Genomic DNA, 26,781 nt, shown 5'->3' with positions numbered 1-26,781 from the left:
AAGGTTATTAGCTGATGTCGGAGGCAGATGAAGGCGATTAATCAGTTTATTCAATTGAACCTTCACCTAGGCTCCATAAATTTATATAAACCCAACCATAATACTGCCTCACAACACAGTACTGTAAGTATTCAGATGTGTTATTTTAAGGTTGATAAAAAAGGTTAAAAGATTTAGCTAAAAAAAAAAACTTGATGTTAGAGTAAAAACCCCAAAACATTCCAATTCAAATACTTTTACTGTTTTTACTGCACATTGTTAAAGTTAAATAAAATATATGAAATGTGTAAGTAATTATTCTTTATTTCTGGTGTGTAGTTGTTTAAAGTTAATCAGAATGTCTGTTACAGATACCTCAGAACCATTCTAACCCCATAACGGCAAGTCAAAGAAAATATATATAATTTTTATCTTTTTTTCTCTCTTCCCAGAATCCACAATCTCTGGACCTTTCCATCCAGAGTGCCCTGTCGGCCCTCTTCCCACCTTTTGAGGCTACGGCACCGATCGTCCTCAGCCAGTTATTTCGCACCATCGATGAACTTTACCAAGGCGATGCTTTGCAATGCCTGTTGGACTTCCTTATCCCCTCCAAACACTTGCTGGAGTCGGTGCAGCAGGCTGCATGTGTGAGTATGAATGTATAAAACACACTCTTCGTTTTCACTTAGGCTGTAGATTTGCAACAATGTTATAGAGGCAAGAGAATAACTATAAATCATAGCAACCTGATGATCCTTATATCTAAATTAACATTCGTTTTGGTCCTGCTGGCCCTGCAGCAGCATTTTTCCCTTCAGCTGTATTTATATTTACAAGCTTGATGACTGTAGTAAATATCAAATTATCCTTTTTTGTTAAATGCTTCAAGGTTAAACTATAGACTGTTGATAGTGAAGCATGACAGCAAAACAAACTTTGAAATATGAATCAGCTTTATTGACCAAGATTGTGCATGTATGCTAAATATTAAGTCCCTAATCCCTGTAAGCAATAAAAACAGTAAATGAAACATCTCTTTGTTAGTCTTTATTAACAATAATCTTTTTCTATTTCAGTCTGGTTATTCTGATGTGGTTTTCCGCTGTGAGGGCTGGCCTCTTTGTCTCCATGACAAAACCGTCATCCAGTTAGCCTCTGTGAACCCTTTGCTGTTGCGTCCTGGAGACTTTTATCTCCAGGTGGAACCCTTTGGGGACCAAGCTGCACGGATCGTCCTGAAAAGCCTTCTGGAGGAGGAGTGTCGAGAAGTTGAGGAGACCCCGATCCCTGAGACGTCCTACCCCTGCCTCTTCACTGAGGAGTGGCTGAAGGATATCAACGAAGGACGCCAGGGGACTCCTCTATCTCGTTGTCTTCTTTGCACAGACCAGGGTGTAATCAAGTTGCCGTGGGCTGAAATTTCTGTCCCTGAGTTTTTGGACAGGCCTAAGACTAAGTCCACCTGTAGGGAAACAGCACCTCAGTCAAAGAAGGCCTCAGCTTCTTCCCACTTCAACTCGTCCACCCTCCCAGTGGAAGCGGTTATTCCTCCGCAAGAATACAGGATGTCAGCATCCCTGAGACCTGCACACACATCTTCCAAACTCATCAAAATGGACCGTGAAAGACAGTCCTCCAGATCAGGGTCTAAACCACTAAACAAGCCAGTGGGTTGGGTTTCTCCCAACACCTGGGAGAGTCTTACCCATCAGGAGATGGAGGGGGATTATGTGGACCTGGTGGACATTGCTAAAGAGAGGGAGTTTGTGGATAAAGAAATCCAACCTAATTTAGTTTTGCCCAAGCCCGTGAGACCACCCCCACCCATCCCACTTGGAAAAAACAGTCCCTGTGGACAAACCTGTGAAGATGCATGCAAGCCGTGCAGCCAAAAACAGCTTGATCAAGAGTTAATTGATCTGGACTTAAAATGTAGATTTAGAGACTCGTATGTAGCAGCAATTAAAAACCCAGTTCCCTTTGAGAGGGGGGGGATCAAACTGCTAGATGCTTTGGAGGAGGTTGGACTGAGTGAAGAGGGTGTTGTAAGATCTGGAGGGCCATTTGAGGCTCAAAAAGATCATCAAGGTAACTTCTTTAACCACTGCAAAGAAACTGTGAAAAGCAATGATTCCTTGGAGAACGTCGGATTTCACCGTCCATCTAGCTATGAATCAGTAAACCTAACAAAGGAATCTGATGTGATCTTGAAACCCTTCACTGGATTGAGCCACAGCGACACAAAACTAATTTCTCACCAGTTAGGACACGGTCTTTGCAAGCATCCTGGATCAGATGTGTCCATGGCAACACCTGCGGGTGGTTTGAAGCTACGGCAGAAAGAGGAAGTTGTAAAACCATCAGGAAAACATAAAGTTAAAGTAAGATCTTTGTCTGCCTTGTCAGACACCCCTACAGGGAGCCCTGCTCTGTACAAAATCAACAACAGAAGCAACAGTGATGTTTGCCCTGAAACAGTAACCAGCATAATACAGCAGGAAAAAAGTGCATTAGGAGATCAAGAGGCTGCAAAGATGGAAAGATTAAAGTGCTGGAAGAAAGGTAAGCAGAAACATTTCATCCTCTGTGTTGGCTAACTCCCTGCAGATTTATTTTCCCAAATAGTGGCCCACACACACAGCACACACGTTGTTAATATCATGCTTAGGCAGTCATTTACAACAGTGATGCTCGACACTCAAAGATTTTCACAACAGTCAAGCAAACAAACTGAGTTCAAGAAACTCTATTTTGACCTTGCTGTGTTTGAGGGGATGTGGCTCCTCTGAGGGTCACGGCTCATAAAGACTCTTCAGAACAAGGGTTCAAAAGTCAGAGATCAGACTTCAGCACGATCTTCCTCCGGGGAATATCCCTGTGCTGTCAGGCAAGGCAGTCTCATTCACGTCATTCCTCTTATCAGGCGATGGAACGGAAATAGCATCCAGCACCCCAGTCAAAGACAGGGAATGAACCCAGTGATTGGAGAAGAAAAAGCAGAACATTTGTCTAATGTAGGGAGACTGAATGACAGGCAAAGTAGGAAGTTTATCTGTGTCTTTCTCCAGTTTGTGTGTGCATGAATAGCTTTAGCTTTTTTATTTTTATTTTTTTATTGTCATTACACTGTCACAAATACAGAGCAATGAAATTCACTCTCTGCATTTAACCCATCCCCTTGGGGAGCAGTGGGCTGCCATTGTGTGGCACCCGGGGAGCAGTGTGAGGTTAGCGTCTTGCTCAGGGACCCAGAGGGGCAGCCTGTGGGAGTGGAGCTCGAACTCAGAACCTCTGGATTCAAAGTTCAATGCCCTAAGCACTAGGCCCCCCAACACTTCAGCAGGGGCAAGCTGAGATCTAGATCGTTTAAACTGGTGGAAGCAACTGACAGGATCTAAAAAGATGTAATCTATGTAACCTGTCTTTACAAAGCTATATATCTATTCTAAGTTTGCTTAATATCTAATAATGTCGAATGTGATACCGTTTATCGAAGGGTCACAGGAAATTGAATATTAAAATATACTTGAAGATCAACATAGAAATAAAAAAAATTGAATTGTAATTATGCATTTAAAACTTTATTTCCTTTTCTGGAAAAAAAAACAATTCCTAAATCTGTTTTTTCAGGTTTGTATCTATATATGGTCGGATCATTGGGATAAACAAACAACTAAGTCTAATCTTCACTCATCTGTGACCCAAACTGGCTAATGGAAGGAAATTAGACAGGATGTTTGAGGACATCCCTGCCAATAACTGAGAGCTGTTTGAACACCAGTTTCCTTGTCCACAGTAAAACAAGCTTAACATCAGAATCGACTAACAGGGTCCCCCCCAGGAAACAAACAACCCGATCCTTCAAGCTTTGAAATTTTGAACTACTCACATGCAAAATCCTAATACCTTTAAGAGAAAAAAAGACCTAGGCTTTTGTTAGGGATAAGAAAAGCCAAGGTTACGATTTCGGACAAAGAAAACAAATAACTCCACAAGCTGTGAAGCACAGTAGTGGTAGCATCCCACAGAATAGTTCTGTTGCCATGGTAGTGAGTGAATCCATAAAAGGAGGAGAACATCCACATATCTCAGTTTAACCCAGACCTAGATGGCTGAAAGACACATTACAATAACCGAGAGTTCCCTGAAGGGAACCCCTAGCGGTCCACGAGTGAATTGCAAGAGGTACATGAAAATATTGGATTTCTTAGGTAGTAAAATAAAATAAGGCTGAGATCTGTTCTGCTCTGTGAGGACCAAACAAAAAAAAAAAATAAAGCAAACTTTTGTCAACTAAAAAGTAAGTTTTTCTTGAGTTCATCTTCAGCTTTGAAACACATCCAAACCATGCAGAGGAACAGATTGGATGTAGAGAACAGCATGAGATCAGCTGTTTTCCCACACCTGATCAAAGCAGCTCAAGGCTCTTGATGAAAACAAAATAAAACTAATTAAGTCAGTCAGTGTACCATTTTTGTTCTGTATTTTGTTCCCAATTCATCAATGTTTAAATGTGATTATGAGGTAGTTAAGTAGAGGAGCTCGAGTTTTATAATACAGGTTTATATTGTATAAAATTCCTTACTAACTTCCAGGCAAAATATTTATGTTGTTTTTGTATTTGAGATGGAAAGCATAAAATTATAAAAATTAAATGCTCAAATTAAAACAGACAGACAGACAGACAGACAAACAGATAGATAGATAGATAGATAGATAGATAGATAGATAGATAGATAGATAGATAGATACATAGATAGAAGTTCCCCTGCCTGATAGCAAAGATAAAAACATAAAATAGGATAAAAAAAAACACTAAATTTGATTAAAAAATAATGATATAAAAAAAAAGACTCCTTCAAGAGCATTAAACTGTTCACTGGGGGCCAGCATAAAAGATCTTCTGTATCTCTCCATTCTGCTTCTCGAAATAGTGTTTATTTCAGTCTTTATATCCGTTATTGTACGTTCCACTGTTGGACAATCATCAATACTTTTGACTGAGAGGGGGACTCATGGTAAGACAAAATGCCCAAAGTGGAACACAAGTCAAAAAAGGTGTGGAACCACTGCCCTACACCACAATGATGCCAAACAGAAATAAACGCTAGGTTTACATTGGATTAAAATGTGTCAACATTAAGTATCTATGACCCTAAACTTAGCCTTATCAAAAAGACAACAGGCTGTGGTAAAAAAAAAAAAAAAAAGTTATGTTCATTCTACAAACCAACCAAATACAGCAATCATTGTGTTTCTCATTTCTGTTTTCATCAGATTCAGATTCAAGCCGAGTGGAGCTTCCATTTAGCTTAAATGGCCTGGGCTCCAAACTTCTCAGTGGAAAGGTGGAAAAACAATCTTCTGCAACAAGTCTTGACTGTCAGCAGGGCTTACAAACAGAAGAAACATTCAGGAAGATCAGCAGTCTCCTGGAAATGGGCATTATTTGTTTACCAGGTATGTTGATCTTCTAAGACATGTTAGAAATTAAAACATAATTTCTATGCTAAAAAAAACTTAATAAAGCACTTCACACATCATTAACATAGGAGAAAAATGTATCACATTTTAAAAGGGGACTCCCACACGCTGTCACCAGAAGACATTTAATTGCAACATTTTCGGAACAAGTTGCCTGATCAAGATCTAGTACCAAAAGACTGCAATTAAATGTCTTCTCTCTTAAGTTGGACAGTGTGTGCCTTTTTGAAATTATTACAAAAATCTAAAACATATTTTTGATGAAAAAAAGAAAAAGATTGGTTGTTTTAAAATTCAACAGATTTTGAATACTGTCATTAAGGGTATCCTTATTCACTAATCACTAAACCTAACAAACATTCATTAGGGCCACTAAATATTCAAAGCAAATTGAGGAATCCAGCAATTTAAATAAGAACTGTTTAATTGTGAATTTAACAAAAATGTCAGCACATTGACAAAACAAAAAAAAAAATCTGTTTTTTTATGTTTTATTCTACATTTGTAGGCAGCAGGGACAGGAACGGCAGGGCGGTGGTCGAGGTCCATGGCGACAGGAAGGAGTGGATGACCCCTCTTGTGTCTGCAGAGAGCATTTGTAAATTGCTGCTCTACTTACACTCCGTACCGAGGTACATCAGACAAAGCTTTGTTGGTTTTCGCTGATAAAAACGTTACATATTAATATATACTTAAACGCTCTGTAGCTGATTGGAAGCTGGAAAAGAAGAGAGGGTAGATTTTGCACTGGTTTTTACTCCTTTCTGCTTTTATAAAGGATTTAAAGTTGTCTTGGAATTCATTATGAAGTAATTATTCTGTCAATGACATAAAAATACAAATGACAGTTTAGTGACCTCTATTTTTCAACAGAGAATACAGGTGCTGGTCATAAAATTAGAATATCATGAAAAAGTAGATTGATTTCAGTAATTCCATTTAAAAAGTGAAACTTGTATATTATATTCATACATTACATACAAACTCATATATTTCAGATGTTTATTTTGTTTAATTTTGATGATTACAAATGACAACAAATGAAAATCTCAAATTCATCATATCAGAAAATTAGAATATTACTGAAGACCAATAAAAACAAAGGATTTATCGAAATGTTGGCCAACTGAAAAGTATGAACATGAAAAGTATGAGCATGTACAGCACTCAGTATTTAGTTGGGCCTCCTTTGGCCTGTATTACTGCAGCAATGCGGCGTGGCATGGAGTCGATCAGTCTGTGGCACTGCTCAGGTGTTATGATAGCCCAGGTTGCTCTAATAGTGGCTTTTAGCTCTTCTGAATTGTTGGGTCTGGTGTATTGCATCTTCTTCTTCACAATACCCCATAGATTTTCTATGGGGTTAAGGTCAGGAGAGTTTGCTGGCCAATTAAGAACAGGGATACCATGGTCCTTCAACCAGGTACTGGTAGCTTTGGCACTGTGTGCAGGTGCCAAGTCCTGTTGGAAAATGAAATCTGCATCTCCAAAAAGTTGGTCAGCTGCAGGAAGCATGAAGTGCTCTAAAACTTCCTGGTATGTGGCTGCGTTGACCCTGGACCTCAGAAAACACAATGGACCAACACCAGCAGATGACATGGCACCCCAAACCATCACTGACTGTGGAAACTTTACACTGGACTTCAAGCAACGTGGATGAAGTGCCTCTCTTCTTTTCCTCCAGACTCTGGGACCTTGATTTCCAAAGGAAATGCAAAATTTACTTTCATCAGAGAACATGACTTTGGACCACTCACCAGCAGTCCAGTCCTGTTTCTCTTTAGCCCAGGCAAGACGCTTCTGACGCTGTCTGTGGTTCAAGAGTGGCTTGACACAAGGAATGCGACAGCAGAAACCCATGTCTTTCATACGTCTGTGTGTGGTGGTTCTTGAAGCACTCACTCCAGCTGCAGTCCACTCTTTGTGAATCTCCCCCACATTTTTGAATGGGTTTTGTTTCACAATCCTCTCCAGGGTGCGGTTATCTCTCTTGCTTGTACACTTTTTTCTACCACATCTTTTCCTTCCCTTCGCCTCTCTATTAATGTGCTTGGACACTGAGCTCTGTGAACAGCCAGCCTCTTTAGCGATGACCTTTTGTGTCTTGCCCTCCTTGTGCAAGGTGTCGATGGTCGTCTTTTGGACAACTGTCAAGTCAGCAGTCTTCCCCATGATTGTGTAGCCTATAGAACTAGACTGAAAGACCATTTAAAGGCTTTTGCAGGTGGTTTGAGTTAATTAGCTGATTAGAGTGTGGCACCAGGGGCCATCGATTTTGAACCTTTTCACAATATTCTAATTTTCTGATATGATGAATTTGAGATTTTCATTTGTTGTCATTTGTAATCATCAAAATTAAACAAAATAAACATCTGAAATATATGAGTTTGTATGTAATGTATGAATATAATATACAAGTTTCACTTTTTAAATGGAATTACTGAAATCAATCTACTTTTTCATGATATTCTAATTTTATGACCAGCCCCTGTATTTATTACCTTACGCCAGCATGCAATGACACATTTGACCACAAGAGGGCAGCAGATTATAATTAGAAATATATTCAGCTTGGCTAAACAAAGGAAAGGCAAAGTTTTATAGCTACACTGGGTCCTCCAACGTTTATTATTTCCTATGTACCCCGTGAGAGCATCAAATAATGACTAAATTGTCCAGAATGTTCATAGAACAGGGAATACTTGGGTTCAAATGTCTGCTTGTAAACTTTTTAACATTACTTGTTAACATTGACTTTATTGTAAAGTTTAAAGGTTTGAAAAGCTCGTTCTCCCTTTTTTCCACTCCTTCCAGTGTCTCCAGTAAAAAGACAAATCATAGCAGTCTGCTTCAGCCAGGCATGCTGCCAGCAGACTGGTATGCAGTGTCCTGCCAGAATTAGCAACCTCGTCTGGTGTAGGCTCTCTCACAATAGTTTGCCTGATTGAGAGGAAGTTTAGGAATGCTGTGTGAATGCATATAAAGCTTGGATAAAGACTAGCGACTTCTTTTGATACCACATTAAAATGAATGTAATCAGTAGAGAGCATATGGGCTTAAATTAATGAATGGTAATAAATTTCAGGATAAGTAACAGATAAGATGTTTCAACCAGAGTCTCTGCAGATCAGGAGGTCATTAAAACAGTTAATGTTTTGCAAAGGCTAACAGTATCCTGATCTCAGTCCAATAAAAAAAAAATGCCTATAGATATTATAGATAATGATGATAATAATACATGGTATTTAAAATACAGTTTAAAAAAGTTGACTGATTTCAGAATGCTACAATTTATCTCTGTATCCCTCTGTATCTGACTGAGCATCAGCTGTTTGATTAACTGTACAGTCTTAGTTCCTCAGTCAGTCATGCATACTTTAGATGTGTCTTTGCCCCACCTTATTCAATGAAATATTTTGATTTCTCAGCATGCAATTGAGTGCTACATGAGCATGTTTATTCGCTATTCTCTTTAAGGCATGTTGGAGCAGGGAAATGCAGGATACTGGGTCCTGGGGAACAGGATTTAGAGTTACTGCTAACATTAGCATGCCTATGAGATTCCACTATGAAGCATTGATAATTTGTCCTGTAACATGTTATGATGCTATATCAGTTAATTGTAAGCACATAATACTCATAAATAAAGTTTTTAGACTTCCTCCTTTACAGTTTGGAAAGCCATATACACACAAATAGGCATGATATAATCAGACAGCAGAGCAACTGGCTTGTAGCAAGGAATTTCAACCCAGTTATTATTGTAAAATGCAATAATCTGAAACGAGAAACAATATCCTGATGTCTGGGATAAATAATAATAAAAAAAGAAATGCAAATTAGATCCAGTCTGAAATTTGATTATGGTGGTTATCACAAAAAAAGGAAGGAGAGCAACCTTTGATAATCCACTGTCTTTGCAGGAAAGATGTCCGAGAGCTTGGAATGACTCTGGTGATTAATGGCAGGAAGAAGCTTCCACCGCTTCACCTCTACAAGGCACTACTAATGGCACAGGTTAAAACTTGAAACCTGCATGAACATTGTTTCACAGTCGCATTAGTAAAAATTCTGGCAAGACCTTTGCTCCTTCTTGACTTCCCTGAAGTCATACGATTCCAGTTTGGATGTGCTTTAAAAATTTTCCACTCTGCTTTAGTGTAAAGACGAGGATAAGGAAATTTCTTCTACACTTAGGCTCTCTAAATACAAATTGAAATTCTCCTTATATGTTGTGTGTGACTTTTAACAGGAGCAAGCTCTCCACGCAGTCCACTGCATTATCATATTGATCGACAAGGATAGTTGTCCGCGGCCAGAGAAGCAGCCGGGTCTGCAGGTCAGAACCCAAATCAGCTTTTAGATACATCAGTGCTTCTTTTGAGTTTTAGTCAAAGGAAGAAAGGAACTGCTTCCTAACAGTGTTTGTGATCTCTTTAATAGATGGATATTGTTTCATCGATAAGAGCCCTCAACAAGACAGTGGAAGCTCCACAGCTAACAGCTGAGCTGGGAGGGACGTTTACTTACAATCACAAGGACTGGATGCAGTTCCATCAGGTATTATACACACTGATCTTTTCTGCAGCAAATGATAAGAAAATGTAAGCAAAATCGTCGGTAGGCAAAAGCGTTAGGTTATTTGAAAACATGTTCACTAGATCTGGAAATTGTCTTAAAAGGTATTATATATTTTGACATGTTTGAAGATTAGATAATAACTCACACTCAAACATGAAGCTAAGGCGGAAATTAAACTGAAGAAACTCTGATTACTTCCATTCAATCTGAGGCTGATCCGCCTCCGATGCAGCCAATCCGCTCACCTTAAACCGCTCACCATTCACCTTAAAAGCAACTCCAAATCATCTCTCGGCCTGCTCATCAGCAAGCGCAAGAACCGTCGCTCCTATGTCGGACTTTGATTCAGACAACCCACCTCCATCCCCTTCTCCACAATTGTAGTAAGCTCATCCGACTTCTCCTCGATGCTCCTTCAACCTCACCTCCAGTGTGTAGTCCCTCCAGACTTTCATGGAGTTCCCTGTCACTTTAAAACGGTCCGGCAGAAGACTGCCATGTTGAGCCTGGTTCTGCCAGAGGTTTCTTCCCAAAGGGGAGTTTTTTTCTCTCCACAGTCGCTTCATGCTTGCTCTTCATGGACAGTTCATGGACAGTTTATGCAAACTTTGTTTATTCAAGTGACATCTAACTCAAGCATCACCCTGTATACCGGCCTCTATGGAAATAACCAAACTTCATCTATCTAAACTCCACCACCAGTTTCAGGCCCGGGGGAAATATCCATATTCTCATACATCAGTTTATCTGCATTAAAGTATAAATCAGCATTTATGTTTCCTGCCGATGCCTGAGCGCCAAAGTTCAAACTATTGTATCAATAAAATTGCATCTCTCTCTCTGTGAGTTTTTCAGATTGAAATTTCTGCAGTCATTGTGGCCACAAAGAAAGCATTGATTCAATATCAGACAATGGAGAAAGAGTCTTTGCACATTTAAACATTTGTACCATCTGTAATAGCAATAGCAGATTAACATTAATAGAGAAAAAAGGCCATCACAAATTAATTCAATGGAACAGCAGACTATCTTTATGCAATGCAACAAAAGTTATATTTTAGCTTAAATATTGTGGTATGCTTATATCAAATAAAAAAAAATAATTGGCTGTTGAAAGAAACTGCAAAAGGTAATCAAGCTGTTTAGAGCATAATCTGCTGTAAATATGATGACGGCTCCTACTCTGAGAGGGATATAAAGAGAATGGGTGATCAATTAGCAGACAAAGATGCTTTATAATACTTTTTTTATTATTACTTAAAGGTACACTATGCAACCGGTGTTGATTTTCCAGTGAGGCTCCCTCCAGAGGGCGAAAGTAAAAGTGCACTGTCGTAAATATGCACAGCTGTTCTCCTGGTTTCTCCGTCAAGCCAGGCGCGGTTGTTTTGAGCTTAGCAGCGAATGACTAACGCTGCGTTCACACTGGACGTAGCTGGCGCGACAGAAGCAGCGAGTTTACATGCAAAGTCAATGGTTGACGCGCGTCAAGGCGCAACAAAAGGTCCCGCGGCGCGTTTTGAGCACCAGGCGCAGCACGTCTGAGCAGCTGAAGCAGCGCGTCGGGTGCGTTTAACGCAGGGAGAGAGACACAGCGCTGATGATCACTCCTCTTAAACAGTTTATTGACGCCTAAATTAACTTAAAATGCCGAAATCTGCCGGCAGAATATGCAGTTTGGATTATTTAGATGAAAAACACCTACCAGCTGCCGCGGTGAACCGCTGCTGATGAAGGGATCCATACTGTTGGCGCCCCCCTGGTATGTGGGGGTCTGAGCGGCTCCGACAGAAAAAATATTGAAGGCAGGATAATAATCTGAATGAACTGACTGCACTGATTACGTTTTCAGGTGTATTTTCTCACTTAAACACATATTAAAACTACTTTATTCCCACTGATCACAGCAAATATAGCTGCAAGGCAGAGAAAGGATAGTGAAGCTCCGCCCAACGCGCCTCAGACACAGCCGGAGCAGCAAAGCTGCTTCAGCCACGAGTCAGAACTAACTGGTACAAGCAGCAAAAAGGAAGCAGCAGACGCGATTTTGCTGCTTTTGCTGCGTGAACGTAGCATAACTGCACAAAGATCGCCACTGTGCTAGCAACGAGAATGCTTTTAACCAGGGGGTGTAGCAGTTCTCGCCGTAAAGCAAGACTGACTCTCACGAGACTTCTGAGCCTGTGGGTGCGGGTCGGTGCTCCTGCAGTTGCAAGTGCAGTATTTCCCCCACAGACCACCAGGGCGGCCGAGAATACCTTTGTTCAACCTGAAAGGACTCATTTAATCATCCAAAACGTTATGGAACACATTACCAGTGGCGGCCGGCCCATAGGGGGCGCTGGGGCACCGCCCTCCCTGATAAGAAGAAAGAAACGTAAAATATATTTTTAGAAATTAACTCATAAATGTCAGTTTTACTCTCTAGACTTTGTACCTATAAGCAAAACAAATTATATAAACTACATTTCCCTATCTACTGTCATTAATTTGTGGATTTCCACAGACAGACTCCTACCGTCTCTGTTCTGGGGGCGCTGATCAGACTGACCCACATTTGCAGAGAATCTGTCAATCATGTACTATTGCTAGGTGAATTTAATGGCCAATCAGCGTCTCGGAACTTTATGGTATTGGGGCGCTGAAAATACTGCGCTTTAACAGGCTTCTGCACCCAAGCGCAGGTGCAGACAGTTAGAGGAAGGATGGCGAATGTAACGACCGAGATGCAGCTTCCACCAAATTCGGTGAGATCCTTATTTATCTACCCGTTTGCCAGAAGAATATCCCTGTTGTAGGATATGAACATTTCATGTCATGGTTATTGTGACTGTGACGAATCCACCTCGTCGCTTAAAACAACCTCTCTAACTTTGCGCGCCACACACACATTCCTGTTATACTGTGTTTGTGAGGACCAATACACTCGCGCTGAGACCAGTAGCTCCATGAACTTAAAACACACAAGCTGTTCCTGGTTACCTGCTGGCATATTGAGGGTGCACACTTAATATTTCAGTGGGATTAGCCGTGTGTGTGTGTGTGTGTGTGTGTGTGTGGGGGGGGGTGGGGGGGAGGGGGTGTACGTGTTTATGCTACGGGGACTTGTCATCTTCAGTCTGGCTGCGTCTTTGCTGGGTTCAAACCCACTTTGGTGTAATTGAATAAGTCAATGAATCTGTGTAAAAGAATTAAGTTGTAAAAATGATTTGTTTTTGTACATCAATTGTTTGTGGAGGTAATATATGGACAAAACTGATTAATGAGAAGAAATCAGAAATAAGAGAGCCTGATGTGAGGGGCTTAAACTATTTAATGAGGGCTGTGGGAAGAAAAGCGGCAATTTTTGTTTTCTGTTTCTTTGTTACATTGCTGGTAACTGGAGGGAGGCTGAGGCCCAGAGTATCTTGTACATGTTTAGTTTCTTTTGCACCCTGTTTTGAGTTTTTGAGCTCAATAAATCACCAACACCGGTAACCCGACTGAGACTGGATTCTTGGAGGCCAAAGAACCCCGTCACAGTGACCCAAATCATCACTGTTACTGTTATTATATAGTAAATTAAATCATTACTGTTAAATTGTATGTATTGTCCAATTGTTTATTTGAATTCTTATTCCGGATTAGTTGGAGACATACACTAGGCTATATCAGCCCCACCAAAAATATTTTTCACCAGCCGCCACTGCACATTACCTGAAAAATGTTGCATAGTGTCCCTTTAAAATTTTGTTATTTTCAGAATTTTTGTTTGTAGCTACAAAAATGTTTGTAAGCTCATTGAGACACTTATGCCCACTTAAAGGAATAGTACACCCAAAACATGATTAGCCTTCATTGTCTACTCACCCCCATGCTGAACAACACTCTGGAGTACTTTTTTGATATCTTAAATACATCTGTAGATCTGGGAGGCTTCTTGCTGTCTGCTGACATTCAAATAATGGAGGTCTATGGTGACCGAGACAGAAAGGTCCATAAAAGTCCACAAAAAACGTGTCAATATTCCTCCATACTGCTCGTCCAATGTATTCCAAGTGTCCTGAGTGGGTAGCATCCAGAATTTACTCGAAACGAAGTCATTTAGAATGTTTTTAGAGCATAAACAGTAGTGTATAGGATTTCCTGAAAGCGCGCACACGCGCGCTCACGACGCTACGGAAGCCGGCAGACCAAACCAGATGAAAGTGCGCATTCAGCGTCTGCTCTGCCAATAAAATGTCTGAGGACTTCAGTGTTGAGGAAGAGCATGAGTTCTTTGCCGAGCTGAATGCGCTGGTTTGGTCTGCCGGCTTCCGTAGCGTCGTGAGCGCGCATGTGCGCGCTTTCAGGAAATCCTATACACTACTGTTTATTCTCTAAAAACATTCTAAATGACTTCGTTTCGAGTAAATTCTGGATGCTACCCACTCAGGACACTTGGAATACATTGGACGAGCAGTATGGAGGAATATTGACACGTTTTTTGTGGACTTTTATGGACCTTTCTGTCTCGGTCACCATAGACCTCCATAATTTGAATGTCAGCAGACAGCAAGAAGCCTCCCAGATCTCCAGATGCATTTGAGATATCAAAAAAGTACTCCAGAGTGTTGTTCAGCATGGGGGTGAGTAAAAAATGAAGGCTAATCATGTTTTGGGTGTACTATTCCTTTAAGGGAATTGTTGAGGATTTTCTCGAAGACCCGCCTCTCCATTAAAAAAAAAAAAAAAATGCGCGTGCGAGAGCATGCACAAGCCCATTTCTCCTCATGCACGCCATGTTTCAAAGTTGCTGTTCTCATAGCTCATACAATCTTACTGTGTCCAAACGTCCATCCTAACCTCTAAATCCCTCACTCACTATATAGAGCGGGGACTATTTCGTGAACTCAGTCAACTTACCGTTCGGACAGATGATTACTTCCCCGGTGGGCCACCGTGCATGCTGCGCCATCTTTGTTATTAGTTGCCGCTTTCTGGTAACGACAGCCTCTGGCAACAACATGCCATTGTGACAGCAAATACCATAATGCTTTTCGCAGAGAGCTCTGTGAGAGGAGAGCTCTCCGCGCAACGCATTCTGGTAATTATCTGTCTCTTCCGAGGCCTTTCTTTTCTTCTCATACACTTCGTAGACACTTTTTCTCTTATGACCCTCTGCCATTTTCAAAGAACCGTGGTGAGAAAGGTGAACTTCAGTGACTGTCTGAAGCCGTAGCTCACCATAGATATATGCCTTAAAGTGTACCTGCGCAGGAAAAGATAGCTGTCGGGATGAGCACGTAGGACAATTGACAATTAGTAGGACCACTTATTTAGATGATCCACCTGGAAATAAAAAATCATCCTCTATACTGTACTTTTAAAGCTATAGTGGTCCTCCTAATCATTCTGTTAACATGTTTATGTAAGACCGTCCTACGTGCTCGCCCCCATTTTTACTTACCGGTGGAGAGTCTGGCATTGTGGAAAAGTTGCAAATCTTCTTTTGGTAAGTAAGCTTGTATGAGCGATGCAAACAGTAGCTTGTAAACAGAGCGTGCACGAGGAGAAATGGGCTTTGAATGCCTATCAAATCTTTTTTTTTTTTTAAGTGGAGAGGGCAGTTCTTTTTAAAAAATCACAAAAATCCTCCAATATACCTTTTACTGCTCTATAAATAATATTTTGAATGATTAATTATTTCTCAAATAATTAAAAAATATTATATTTCTTGGCATTTTTCTCTGTATTTCAATAACAGTATCACAAGAAAAACCAAAAATGTACTGTAATAGTCCTAAAATAAACAGAAAACCAATGGGGAGAAGTGAGAACTGGAGATATTTGCTCAAGTTGTTTAGAATCTGTTGCAATTAAATGTATTTTCTAGTCTGTTAATTTTCTGGTATGCAAAGAAAAGACGTGGGAGTTTCACTGTGAATTTCCCAAATCTAATGAGGTGTCGCCACTCTTTGTAACTGAAAATAGCAATGTCCATATCCCTTCTTTTTATGAGGTTTTGATAAGCTTTGAGATGTGCTAAACATCTAATTTGATCAGAGGAATCATTTTCCATGTTTGCTGGATCCAGCACATTAACTTTATTTTTTCCTTTTTTTGCGCTTCTTGGTTTTTTGCAGTACAAGCCATATTTGTGTAGTAGGACACAATGGTTGTCATGTTATCAGATGCTCCTACCTAACTATAGGGTGTTGATAGTGTTTAAATCTTTTTATTATAGAATGTTGGATGCAGCTGCATTGTTTTACACCAGAACCTTGCTTTGAGAAGCATTTCTATCCCTGCAATGTCTGTGCTGATTTCTTCCCCTCATGATCAATCCATTTCCTGCCTGGGTTATGGAGTCTTTTTCTGTCTGTTTTTTGTGTTTTGCTATTTGAATCATAATGAGTGTACAAAAGTCCAGTTGCCTCTGATTAAAATCTGTTTTGTTGTTGCCATGGCCCAGGTGACTCAAATTTTACACAAACATTTCCTCTTTTTAGAGATTTTCTTTCCATTTGGACATTATAGCATCACATGTTTGCTTCAGTTGCTTTATTATCTTCTCAAATCAAACCATTCTTCACCTTAGACTGGACAACAGCGTATTTTTGTGCGCACATCTACCAATTTCTGGAAAATCAACTTCCAAATCAACTGGACAGCCCCTCCCTGCAGCAACAACAATGTCATGTCCAACCCCTCCTCCATGCATTTCAGCGCTTAGTTTAAACTTATAAATGTAAATCCCTTTATTATCCCACAATGGGGAAATTCCATGACTATTTAGCTGGATCGGGTTATTGATGCCGATCCAGCATTCCGATCCAGTCATTTCTATTTTTATTTTTTTTATATTATACACAGAGATACAGTTACAGCAATCTATTGACGTCAGTTTTATGATTGCAAGGTTGATCATGTGATCTTGCAGAGAGCACACAGTGGCTAGAGATGTATTTATATGTTTGTTTATTTTTCACCTTTTTTCAAACAATGTTAATGTCAAGCATGATTACTTTTCTCACATGGCAACAGTAGTATTGGAACGGTATTGGATATGATTGGTGCATCTCTATTTAAATGTCCATAAAAGCCCTTTTGTTGTTGTTTTTTTCAAAAAGAGCTAGAACTTTTTAAAGATATTTGAAAAAAAAACTCCACCCATATTCATCTTTTTTGCAATACAGTATAGATTAAAGGTCATAACTCACATTAAAACACATCTAGCACTGTAAATCCAAACAACATAAATACTTAAAAGAGTCAACATGGCCGGCAGAGTATCAAGACTATCAAGCTCCTATTTTTTGAGCTGCTGTTTTCTAGATTTTCTGAGGGTTTTCCAAAGTTTTTTTTTCCGTTTTTCTAAAGAGCATGACTGTTTCCTTATCTCACACTTTAAATGCCCAGGTTATGTTGACAAATAGGCAGATAACTAAGTATTAAGGCTGTATCTCTATTTGATTTTTTTTTTTTTTTTACCAAAGATACTTTTTGTTACCTTGTAATTAAAATGCTTCAGTCTTTTGTCCAATCGGTGGATTATTTTTTGTCAAATAACTCAAAGAGCATGCAGTCAGGCGTTCGATTGAATGTTTTTCACGAAACATAAGGAAGGATGCCATGCTTGTTTATGATATATTCTCCTTGCTTTATTCAAAGAGTCAGCTAATCTGAAACAGCTGATGGTCTTGTCTTATATCTTTTATAAGTTGCCTGTTATGGACAGAGAGCACAGGTTTGCTCTGTGACTAATATTCATTTGACTCACTTGAAGGATTCATAGGTCAGGGCTCGGTGGTCAAAAGGAGAAAAAAAACATTCCTCTGGGAAAGAATCTGCTCTGAAAACTGGAAAAATACTGTCCAGCTGCTGGGAAAAGTGTTAATATAGAACAGATTGGAGGATGACAAGAAGATTTGCCACCTTAAAAGCAAAATATAAAACAGTATATCAAGAATTTTGATATTTTGTTCATTTGAAAAATAAAATAACATTTCGCTGTATGTAAACATTTTACAGATACAGTACTCGTAGTAATAACAGTGAAGGAATTCCAGTCCCTTGTCTGAACCTAAACAGTCTTTGAGATTCCTCCACGTCAAGAAATGCAGCAAACAGTAGATGATAACCAGAACCTGCTGAATATGGAGTGTTAGAGGATCAGACTGTGCTCTACTCTCTATTGTCTTTGTTTGTCATCTTTATACCTCCAAATAGGGTTTCATGTTTTCATATTTTCCTATATTTCAGAAGCTTGTGCCTTTCATGGCCAACCTGCGAGGAGCCAACAGCTTGTTACAAAAGGCCATCAAGAAAGTGGACAGCAGGAAACAGATGGACTCTGCCCAGGTAGGACATGTTTATAGCGTGATGGATCTTGTTTGTTTTGTTTTCATCCTCAGGTCTTACATTTTGATTTGATGTGACCACTGCAGGAAGTTCAAGACAGCATTCAGGAACAAAGAGTTCTAATGAAGGAGGTTCTGGAAGATACAAGACTGGTAACTCTGCAGAAGGAGGGAGGAACGTTACTGGCAAGGATGAAGAAAGAAGAATTCAGATTTCCACAGTCTGAGGACTATAGGTGTGGTGGTGAACTCCTGACTTTTCCTATCTTGCTCATCATAAGCAAACAGGGACGGCACTATAAATAAGGATGTTAGTTTTTTTTCTTTTAATACAAACCCACGCAGTCCTGTGGAAATAATGGGTGTAGAAATACTGACGAAGTGAAATCATCTATATGCTAAATGCAATGCTAATTTTACTTTCATCTGAAAAAAGGGCTTCACACTACTGAACAAGTCTAGTCTTTGATTCAGGACTGACTTTACACAAGGAATGGGGCATTTTTAACCCAAGTGTTGTAATAAATTATGTGATGTGAATCTCACTAACGTCTTAGTTCTCTAAATTTGGGGACATATTTTGATTGACAGTCCTTTTTCCATGGCAGTAATTTTGTTGCTTGTGCAAGTTTTCCTACCAAACTTTTTTTTTTTACCTCCACTCACACTTCTTCCATTCTATTCTTGGATTCAGCACTCAGTGAACAACCAGGATCCTTAATGGTCTTTTGTAGCCTACCAGCCATGTGGAGGGTGTCAGTGACAGCATGTCAGCAGTCTTACTATGATTTTGTAGCCTACACAGTCAGACAGAGAGAGCGTTTATACACTGGTTAATTAGCGCTGGAAGAACTGTAAGCTTACAACTTTTAAGTTATAAAAATTATAATTCTCTAAGACACTAAATTTAGAGTTCTATTTTCTGTAAGTCATAATTATCAAAGTTTTTAAATACGTAATATTTGTCATAAACATATATATACATATATAATTTATGACCTTCTCTTTCTGAAATCAGGGATATAAGATACAGAACATTTCAATGTTCTATTTTTGATTTATCTGTGTTACCGAAGTGAAGGGCAGTAGTTGTATTTAGGCTTGGAGCTTCTGATAAATATACTAATTAAAACAAAAACTGTAAACAATATTAAACATGCTCAAGGCAATGAAAAACAGTTTTTTTTAGATTTTTCTTTAGCTAAGCTAATGATTCAATTGTTGAACTACAAAGGTTCTTTTGCTTAACCTCATCTACGACAAAATCTTGTGTTTTAAAGGTCCAATATAACTTATTTAAGGATCTTTGAGTTTTCTGATATCTGAAAAATCTTCATCCTTTATGGTTTAACATGTCACAACAGTTTTATTAGCCTTCACAGTATCTGATCGCGTCAGCTTTAAAATATAACGAGCTAAATTACGTTCAACTATATTAAATTCTGTTCAGTTCTGCTCATTAAAAAACAAATCAATTATATATTTTAAATTTCGGTTTTCATTTTTGGTTTGTTTTTATATCGTTGCAGAGATGCTTTGGAGTTAGCGACAAGTGTTTACAACCAAGTGGAGGAGAAGCTCCACATGTTGGTGATGAGATCAAATGAGTCACTGCAGCACCTGGAAGTCCTTCTTAAGCACAGAGAGCTGGAGGCCAAAATTATCTTGGTAACTCCTGCTCTTAAAATCTATACTTTACTGTTTATATCAGTCCCACAGCTGGACCAGTTATGAGATTACTCTTTACAACTGCCATCTTTTTCCTTGCAGGAGGGATTGTGGTTCAGCACAGAGGGAGAGCAGATTCTCAAGAACTCTTATGCAACAGATGATACACTGGTGGGCAGGGAAAAGGCCTTGCAAGACTTTAATCTGTTTCTACATGAATTTAAGGTAAATTAAAATATTTTATTTGCTTCAGTTCAGCAAGATTAGTTTTCCCTGCTGTATTTCTCTCATATTTACACTTCTTAAAAGGTAATCTTTTTTGTTCTGATGAGAGGAATGTATAGAACATAACTGCAAGGTACTGTAAAATTACATACAAACATTTAATCTTTTAAATCTTATTAAATATTTAAAAAATCAATACACTTCATTTGAACTTTATGTGATAGATAAACACACATGATAGCATATTTATAAGGTAAAGGGAAATTAAACATTCAACAAATAGAAATGTGATGACTGTTGTGTGGATTTGGGTTCAGCTCCCTTTTTATTTGGTGAAACCATCTTTTACTGCTGCTGAACCTGCAAATATCTGAGCCACGTCTAGCATTTTTTGCCGATCCAGACTAAAACTAGGGTTTCAGACATACAAGGTGATTGAATAAATGCACACGTCATCTTTGGGATTGTTTTTAACCCCTAAAGATTCTGCATGATACCACCACCAACATCTTTCAAGTTAGGAATGTCATCTTCTTTTGTTTTTTTTCCCCGCTTATCTTGTTGTGGCATTTCATGCATACCATAAAGAACAACTTGTTGCAAATATCTGCTAGAGCCATTAAAGCTGGGCATACACTGTGTGATATTTTTAATCGTTGCACTCAGCTACAGCTCAAACTGTACGACGAAATCGCAGACTCTTAAAGTTCACAGTTCAAGATGCATGTTCTCACACTGTGCGGCCCGACGCTCGGATGTAATCTTATGATGGCCGACTGAATTTCAAATATGTTTGATTTTCTGCTGTCTTTACAATTCTTGATTGGGAGGTGGTTGTGAGAGGCTAATGGCCCCTCGTTCGCCCCATCGTACAGTTTATGCCCGGCTTTAGTGGTAGAAAAAGGATATATCTAGATGATATTTTATTTTGTGACCTAAATAAATCCAGATTGAATCCTGAGTTTCTTTGACTATCCATTGAAAGGTAGAGCTTTCCCATTATACCTACGTATTTAACTGTTTTAAGTGGTTGTATCTTGTTAGTTTTATCATGCTATTTTTTCCAGTAGTAATGGATTGAACACCATGAAACATTTTGATTAAAATACGAAACTTTGTACTTCTATGCGTGGAAATAAAATCTTATTAAAATTCATTAAAGTGTGTGGTTAAAAGGGGAAACATGATGGAAATCTTGAAAAGCAACAAATACTTTTGTTCCTTACACCTTTTAATTTGTTGCAGGATAAAGAGCAGCATGCCATGAGACTGGTCACAGAAGCAGCAGAGATTGTTGGCATCGGAAACTCAAGTCCTGCTGCTGAGATTTTCCGGACCCTCGTTGGCACTTTCAAATCTAATGTAGAAGACTTCAGTTTGCGGGCAGAACAAAGGCAGAAAGACCTGGTTTCGATGGTCCATGTGTACAGATTTTGTGAGCAGGTTTGTAGATTTATCTCTCTAGTGATTTAACTTTCTGCTTCTTTTTTCTTTCTTTGGCCCCCTGAGAAAACTGTTACCATGTTTTCTATTTGCAGGCAACAGCCTGGGCCAAAGAATGCAGTAAATTTCTGATGCAGGTAGAAGAGGGATGTTGTTCTGCTCAGGCTCTAAATACACTCCGAATGCACAAGGAGAGATTAGCTGGTGAGTTTTCTGCCCAGCAGTTCCAGGCTCTGAGAGTGAAGGTGTCCGCCATGGGAGCAGAGGCCTCTGGGATGCTGAGAGTATGGAATGCAGCCTGGGTTCAGAGCCAAGAAGTCAAGCAGCGCTTTGAGGAGTTCCAGAAAAAGTATAAAGGAGTAGATAAGAACCAGGCCCAGTCGACCACAGCTGCAAACCCTCCAGGGGAGCATGAAGAAATGGAGAGGGAGGGGAAAAGAAATGAGCTGGGCGAAGCTAAGAGCTCACAGAGCTCTCATGCAGAGGGAGTCTGTGCTGCAAATTGTCAAACAAACATCAGCTCTGACTCTGATTTTAAAATGAAGAAAGACTCTCCTGAAACACAATCTAAAAACTCAAACAATACTCCTGTTTTGGCACCAACAGAAAACAAAAGCGAGCCAAAAGAGCACCACAGTGTGGCAGATTTGAGCGGAAAAGTCTCTGAAAAAAAGGAGGATTTTCTATTAAGGCAAACTTTGGGTCGGTCTCTGAGCGAGGGCTCACATGAGATGAGCATCTCTGGCTTTTTGCCTCTAAGTCACAAACACTGTCATAGCAGGAAACACTCCCTGGATCAAAATCTGCAGCCCACCCAAAAGCTGCACATTTTCCATCACAAGGACTCACAGACCGAGAACCTGAGCTGCGAAGAGAAAGAAAACTGTAATCATGGGGAGGGAAAAGACAGCACCATCTCCACCCTGAGCCCTAAGGACTTAAAAACTGCAGAGACATTACTCACTCCAGCAGAAAACAGTGACAGCAAAACTTTGTAAGTAATCCTCCCATAATCTGTTTCTAAATGGCAAACAGCAAATTTAATTTCATGCTCTCATATTTAGTAAATTATTATGGAGGAGCTCCTTTATTTCAGTAACAGTTCACCAAACCAAACACATCATGTAAGGTAATTACACACAGACGGATGTTTTCAAGCCTTTTTTTCTGTTAATATAGATTGTTCTGCTGACAGTCAACAGAAATATGGCATTTAAATTAGGAAATTACACCTGAACCTTAAAAAACTAAATATTTTAATACAGAGATCAATCAATAATCTGACATTCAGCAAAAAAAAAAAAAAGATTGGGTTCATCCTAACTGAACTGAAACCGAATCAGTTGAGTAGGATAAAATCTTAAAGTCGTAGGGAACTCATATCTAAATGTCAAATTTATTCTTTTTTGTCTAAAAATTTTGAAATTTCTATTTTAAAAAAATTCTGGGTTGCAGGCCAGTTAGTTATAAGTCAGCTTGTACACCTAAATTCGGCCAATCATATATCAATGGTCATCTGTCAATCAAATTTTTTCAGTCATAGCATCTTGATTTGTATGTCGCAGCTAATATACGCAACGGTTCAAATAAGAAATAAAGAAATTAAATTACCATTAAGTTCCGTCCCAGTGTTCACGGGGATCGACGTCTATGTCTTCAGCAGGCGTAGAGCTAACAGAACTGGCAGCGTTGAGAGGCAAGGGCTGAAACATGTACGGCTGTAAGCCTTCTACACCAAACCATCCTGGCGTCCTCTTCCACGACATCTTCGTCCCCGCTTTCCTCCTCTAAATAAAAAATGAATGACGGAGGAGACTCATCCACGACCTCCGACACTAAACTCTCCTCTTCTTGCATGTTTCCTCTGTCCATAGCGTTCCTTGACAGTGTCGTTTCTAAGTCATCAATTTAGTGCTACTTGGTCCCAATGTAATTTCCTATTGGAAACCTACTAGCACTAAGTTGCTAACTGGTTGGCAAGATGCTTCTGATAGACCGGCCACAATCAAACTTGCTGGCGAACCTTCTGCCACAACAATCCCACCCTCTTTGATAAACGACCAATCACCAGGGCCGTGCAGAGACCACTAAAGGGGCAGGTGCTCAAAAAAAAAAGGGCACATCTTATCGCATTTTAGGACAGAATATTAACAAAGTCACATAGCTTTCAGAGTTTAATGAACAATGATAAATTACAAAATTGTGAGACATACAATCAAAGCTAAGGGAAATCTCTACATAGAACATAGAACTATGCATATGTAAAATATTTTATTAGTAATTTCTTTCTGCAGGTCTATTTTGTTATAGGAAAGTATTACAATATTCAAACCTGCAATTTAGCCAAAGATGTAAATCAGAGCTGGACCACCAGACATATTTTGTCTTTACAGAATTAAACTGTTAAAAATGCATACAAGGGCACAATGCAACCTTTTAGTGTACTGTAATCTATAAAAAAGAATGTCTGCCTGGTTTGCTGTACTGACAGTGGAGATGGAGACGGTCCATTCAGAAAAGCAGGGCTGCTGCATCAAACTTTAACGTGGAACTGCAGAAAAAAAAGAACAAAACAAACATTTTATTAATGCATGTCACCATGAGAAAAGCCTACTCTGTTTGTGTCTTAGTGTATTATGTAAGTACCTATATACATTTTCTTCAATCTTTCCTCTTAGTTTTTTCTTGTCAGTTTCTCTTTTCTTTTTTTCCTCATTGTCTCATCTTTTCTGTGTTGAGTGAAGGTCAATGTCTTATTTATTTCAGTCTCTTGCCTTTCTTTTTCCCCCAAACTAAATCCAAGATTATGATCCAAAAACTTATTTTCCGTCATGGTGATTTAACTGTTTAAAAACAAATTTCCAACTTTTAAGCATTTTTGCTATTTTTGTTCTCTTTTGTTCACAGCAGCAGTTTTCTGTTAGCCATGTCTTTAAAAATGTTAATAACCTCACTGTGAATGATTGGCACATCCTTCTCGATTGCCAACAAAAGAAGGTCTGACAACCGATCCTCCTTGCATAAGCTGCGTAGTCTTGTTTTCACCAGCTTCATACATTATATCTATCATATATTTATCATGGTAGTTCTGGATGAGTTCTCCTTCAAGATACATTTACCTAACGCTAGAATAAATGAAATGTACATCATGCAGCAAAGGAAATTAGAAAATCAGACATATATCCATTATGGAGATGAAAGTCATTAGCTAGCAGCTAGCTCATAGCACAAGAACAACAGCCTAATGTCTGTATGATAAAAATACTGAATCGATAGATAAGAACAGCTTTTCCTCACCTGGCTGTCTCCTCCCGCTCAGTAGTTCTTCAGAGAAAGAAATACTTTCCTCCGTTTAAACCGCTACTCTTTGCTAAAGTAGAGAAATTATACAACGTTCAAAGTTTTCCGTTGTCTGACAAGTAGGAAGCCTACTCCAGTATTTTCACCAAAAATTATGTTTTTTAATTCACAAAAAAACTGTTCTGTAATCATGACAGAACAGTTTTTTGTGAATTAAAAAACATAATTTTCAATGTAAAAGACTAAAAGCCCAGAGTAAACAGTGTTTTAGATCAAACAATACTGCATCATCCATGGGGCTCATTTGGTTTCACTTACATCTCTATTCAGGTTGACATTGGAGAGGCGGTGCAGACTGAAGACATAGCCATCCGTCCGATCATGGTTGATCTTGCTTAGGGCCAAATGAGCAGCGGCCACAGTGTAATGTGGAATATTCGCTACCTTTAGCTCCGCAGTTAGCCGCCTTATCTGACTGTGCGAGAGGCAAGTGCGTCGTCACCGGCAAAAGGTCAAAGGTAACAATGTGACCGGAGGGCTTATTGTATTGTTTTTCTTGCCAAAAAAAAAGATAATAATAATAATTTCAGTACATGTGTCAAAAAAAAAAAAAAAAAAAAAAAAAAAAAAAAAAAAAAAAAAAAAGGGACCAAAAGGGCACATTGGGATCATGGAGCAAAAGGGGCAGGTGCTCAAGCCCCCTTAGCCCCCCCCTCTGCACGTGCCTGCCAATCACATTCACTTTATTCAGTCGTGTAAAGTTGTGCACCACTCAGGAAAATTCCAACGGTTGGAACAGCCGCTTCACTACGACTTTAAACAATGAGAAATAACAATGACAAGCATGTATTATTAGTTTTAGAAGTAAAATAACCAGATATTCACTTGGATTAAAAAGAAAAGCAAGGAGTGTTGTTAACCAATCACAATTCAAAAAGATCAACCACTTTACATTTTTCATTTCCTTCTCTACGAACAGGAAGGTCCGGAAGATTCTGGAGGAACTGCTGTCCACTGAGCGGGAGTATGTCAGAGCTCTGGGATATGTCCGAGAGCACTACTTCCCAGAGCTGGAGAGAGCAGACGTCCCCCAGGACCTCCGGGGCCAGAGGGGCAGCATTTTTGGGAACTTGGAAAAACTCCACGACTTTCACCGTCACTATTTCTTGGATGAGCTGGAGAGCTGCATGAAGGAACCCTTCAGAGTGGGACGCTGCTTTTTACGTCATGTAAGCTTCTTAAATCCAGTTTTTCATGTGCCCAAACAGGACTGCGTACCCTTCATCTAAGACACCTCTAGTTTGCCAAATTTGTCTCTGTGTAAAGTCAAGATTTCCACTTTTGACCTTTAATTGGATAATTAGCCATAAGCAGTTCCAATGAAAACCCCTCCAGATGTTTTGTAGCTGATCACCGAAGATATGTCAGTAGCTTCCAACAACGTCTTTCTTTAATAGCTTAAGTGTTCAGCTTTTTAAAAAGGGTGGGAGGATGTGTTTGACTCATAGAAGTGTGACCTGTTTGACTTTTACATCTAGACATAAATGGTTATATAGATGATGAGGATTAATGGTGTTTATTTCTGCTTTCATTTCAGAGAGAGAGTTTTGCTTTGTATGCCCTTTACAGCAAAAATAAACCCCAGTCGGACCATCTTCTTAGCAGTCATGGAAAAACCTTCTTTAAGGTGAGGGCCTCTTTGTTGTCATACATGTCAAATAAGGCTCCTTAAAATAATTTGGTTTAAATTTTCCAGGGTCAGTAAAAAAGCACCTAA

At 39.3% G+C, this 26,781-nt stretch overlaps 1 protein-coding gene across 2 annotated transcripts in view; it reads left to right on the top strand.

Annotated features, from left to right (window-relative positions):
- The first annotated feature begins 435 nt into the window (after window positions 1-435).
- Window positions 436-26,781, top strand: part of LOC119776467 (puratrophin-1-like) — a 34,880-nt gene continuing 8,534 nt past the window's right edge. For both annotated transcript variants that reach the window (XM_038274874.1, XM_038274873.1), the window contains exons 1-15: window positions 436-629; window positions 1,059-2,544; window positions 5,260-5,442; window positions 5,975-6,098; window positions 9,390-9,483; window positions 9,719-9,805; window positions 9,910-10,026; window positions 18,271-18,369; window positions 18,456-18,604; window positions 19,898-20,036; window positions 20,139-20,261; window positions 21,507-21,704; window positions 21,800-22,698; window positions 25,984-26,233; window positions 26,602-26,691. In XM_038274874.1, the coding sequence (XP_038130802.1) occupies window positions 1,548-2,544; window positions 5,260-5,442; window positions 5,975-6,098; window positions 9,390-9,483; window positions 9,719-9,805; window positions 9,910-10,026; window positions 18,271-18,369; window positions 18,456-18,604; window positions 19,898-20,036; window positions 20,139-20,261; window positions 21,507-21,704; window positions 21,800-22,698; window positions 25,984-26,233; window positions 26,602-26,691 (3,549 nt within the window). In that variant the 5' untranslated portion in view covers window positions 436-629; window positions 1,059-1,547. The remainder of the gene's footprint in view (window positions 630-1,058; window positions 2,545-5,259; window positions 5,443-5,974; window positions 6,099-9,389; window positions 9,484-9,718; window positions 9,806-9,909; window positions 10,027-18,270; window positions 18,370-18,455; window positions 18,605-19,897; window positions 20,037-20,138; window positions 20,262-21,506; window positions 21,705-21,799; window positions 22,699-25,983; window positions 26,234-26,601; window positions 26,692-26,781) is intronic.

This window comes from Cyprinodon tularosa, unplaced genomic scaffold (genome assembly GCF_016077235.1).
Source record: "Cyprinodon tularosa strain WSP-4 unplaced genomic scaffold, ASM1607723v1 ctg936, whole genome shotgun sequence".
NCBI classification, from domain to species: Eukaryota; Metazoa; Chordata; class Actinopteri; order Cyprinodontiformes; family Cyprinodontidae; genus Cyprinodon; species Cyprinodon tularosa.
Note: the sequence above shows the minus strand (reverse complement) of the source record. Positions and strands in the feature narration are given on the sequence as shown.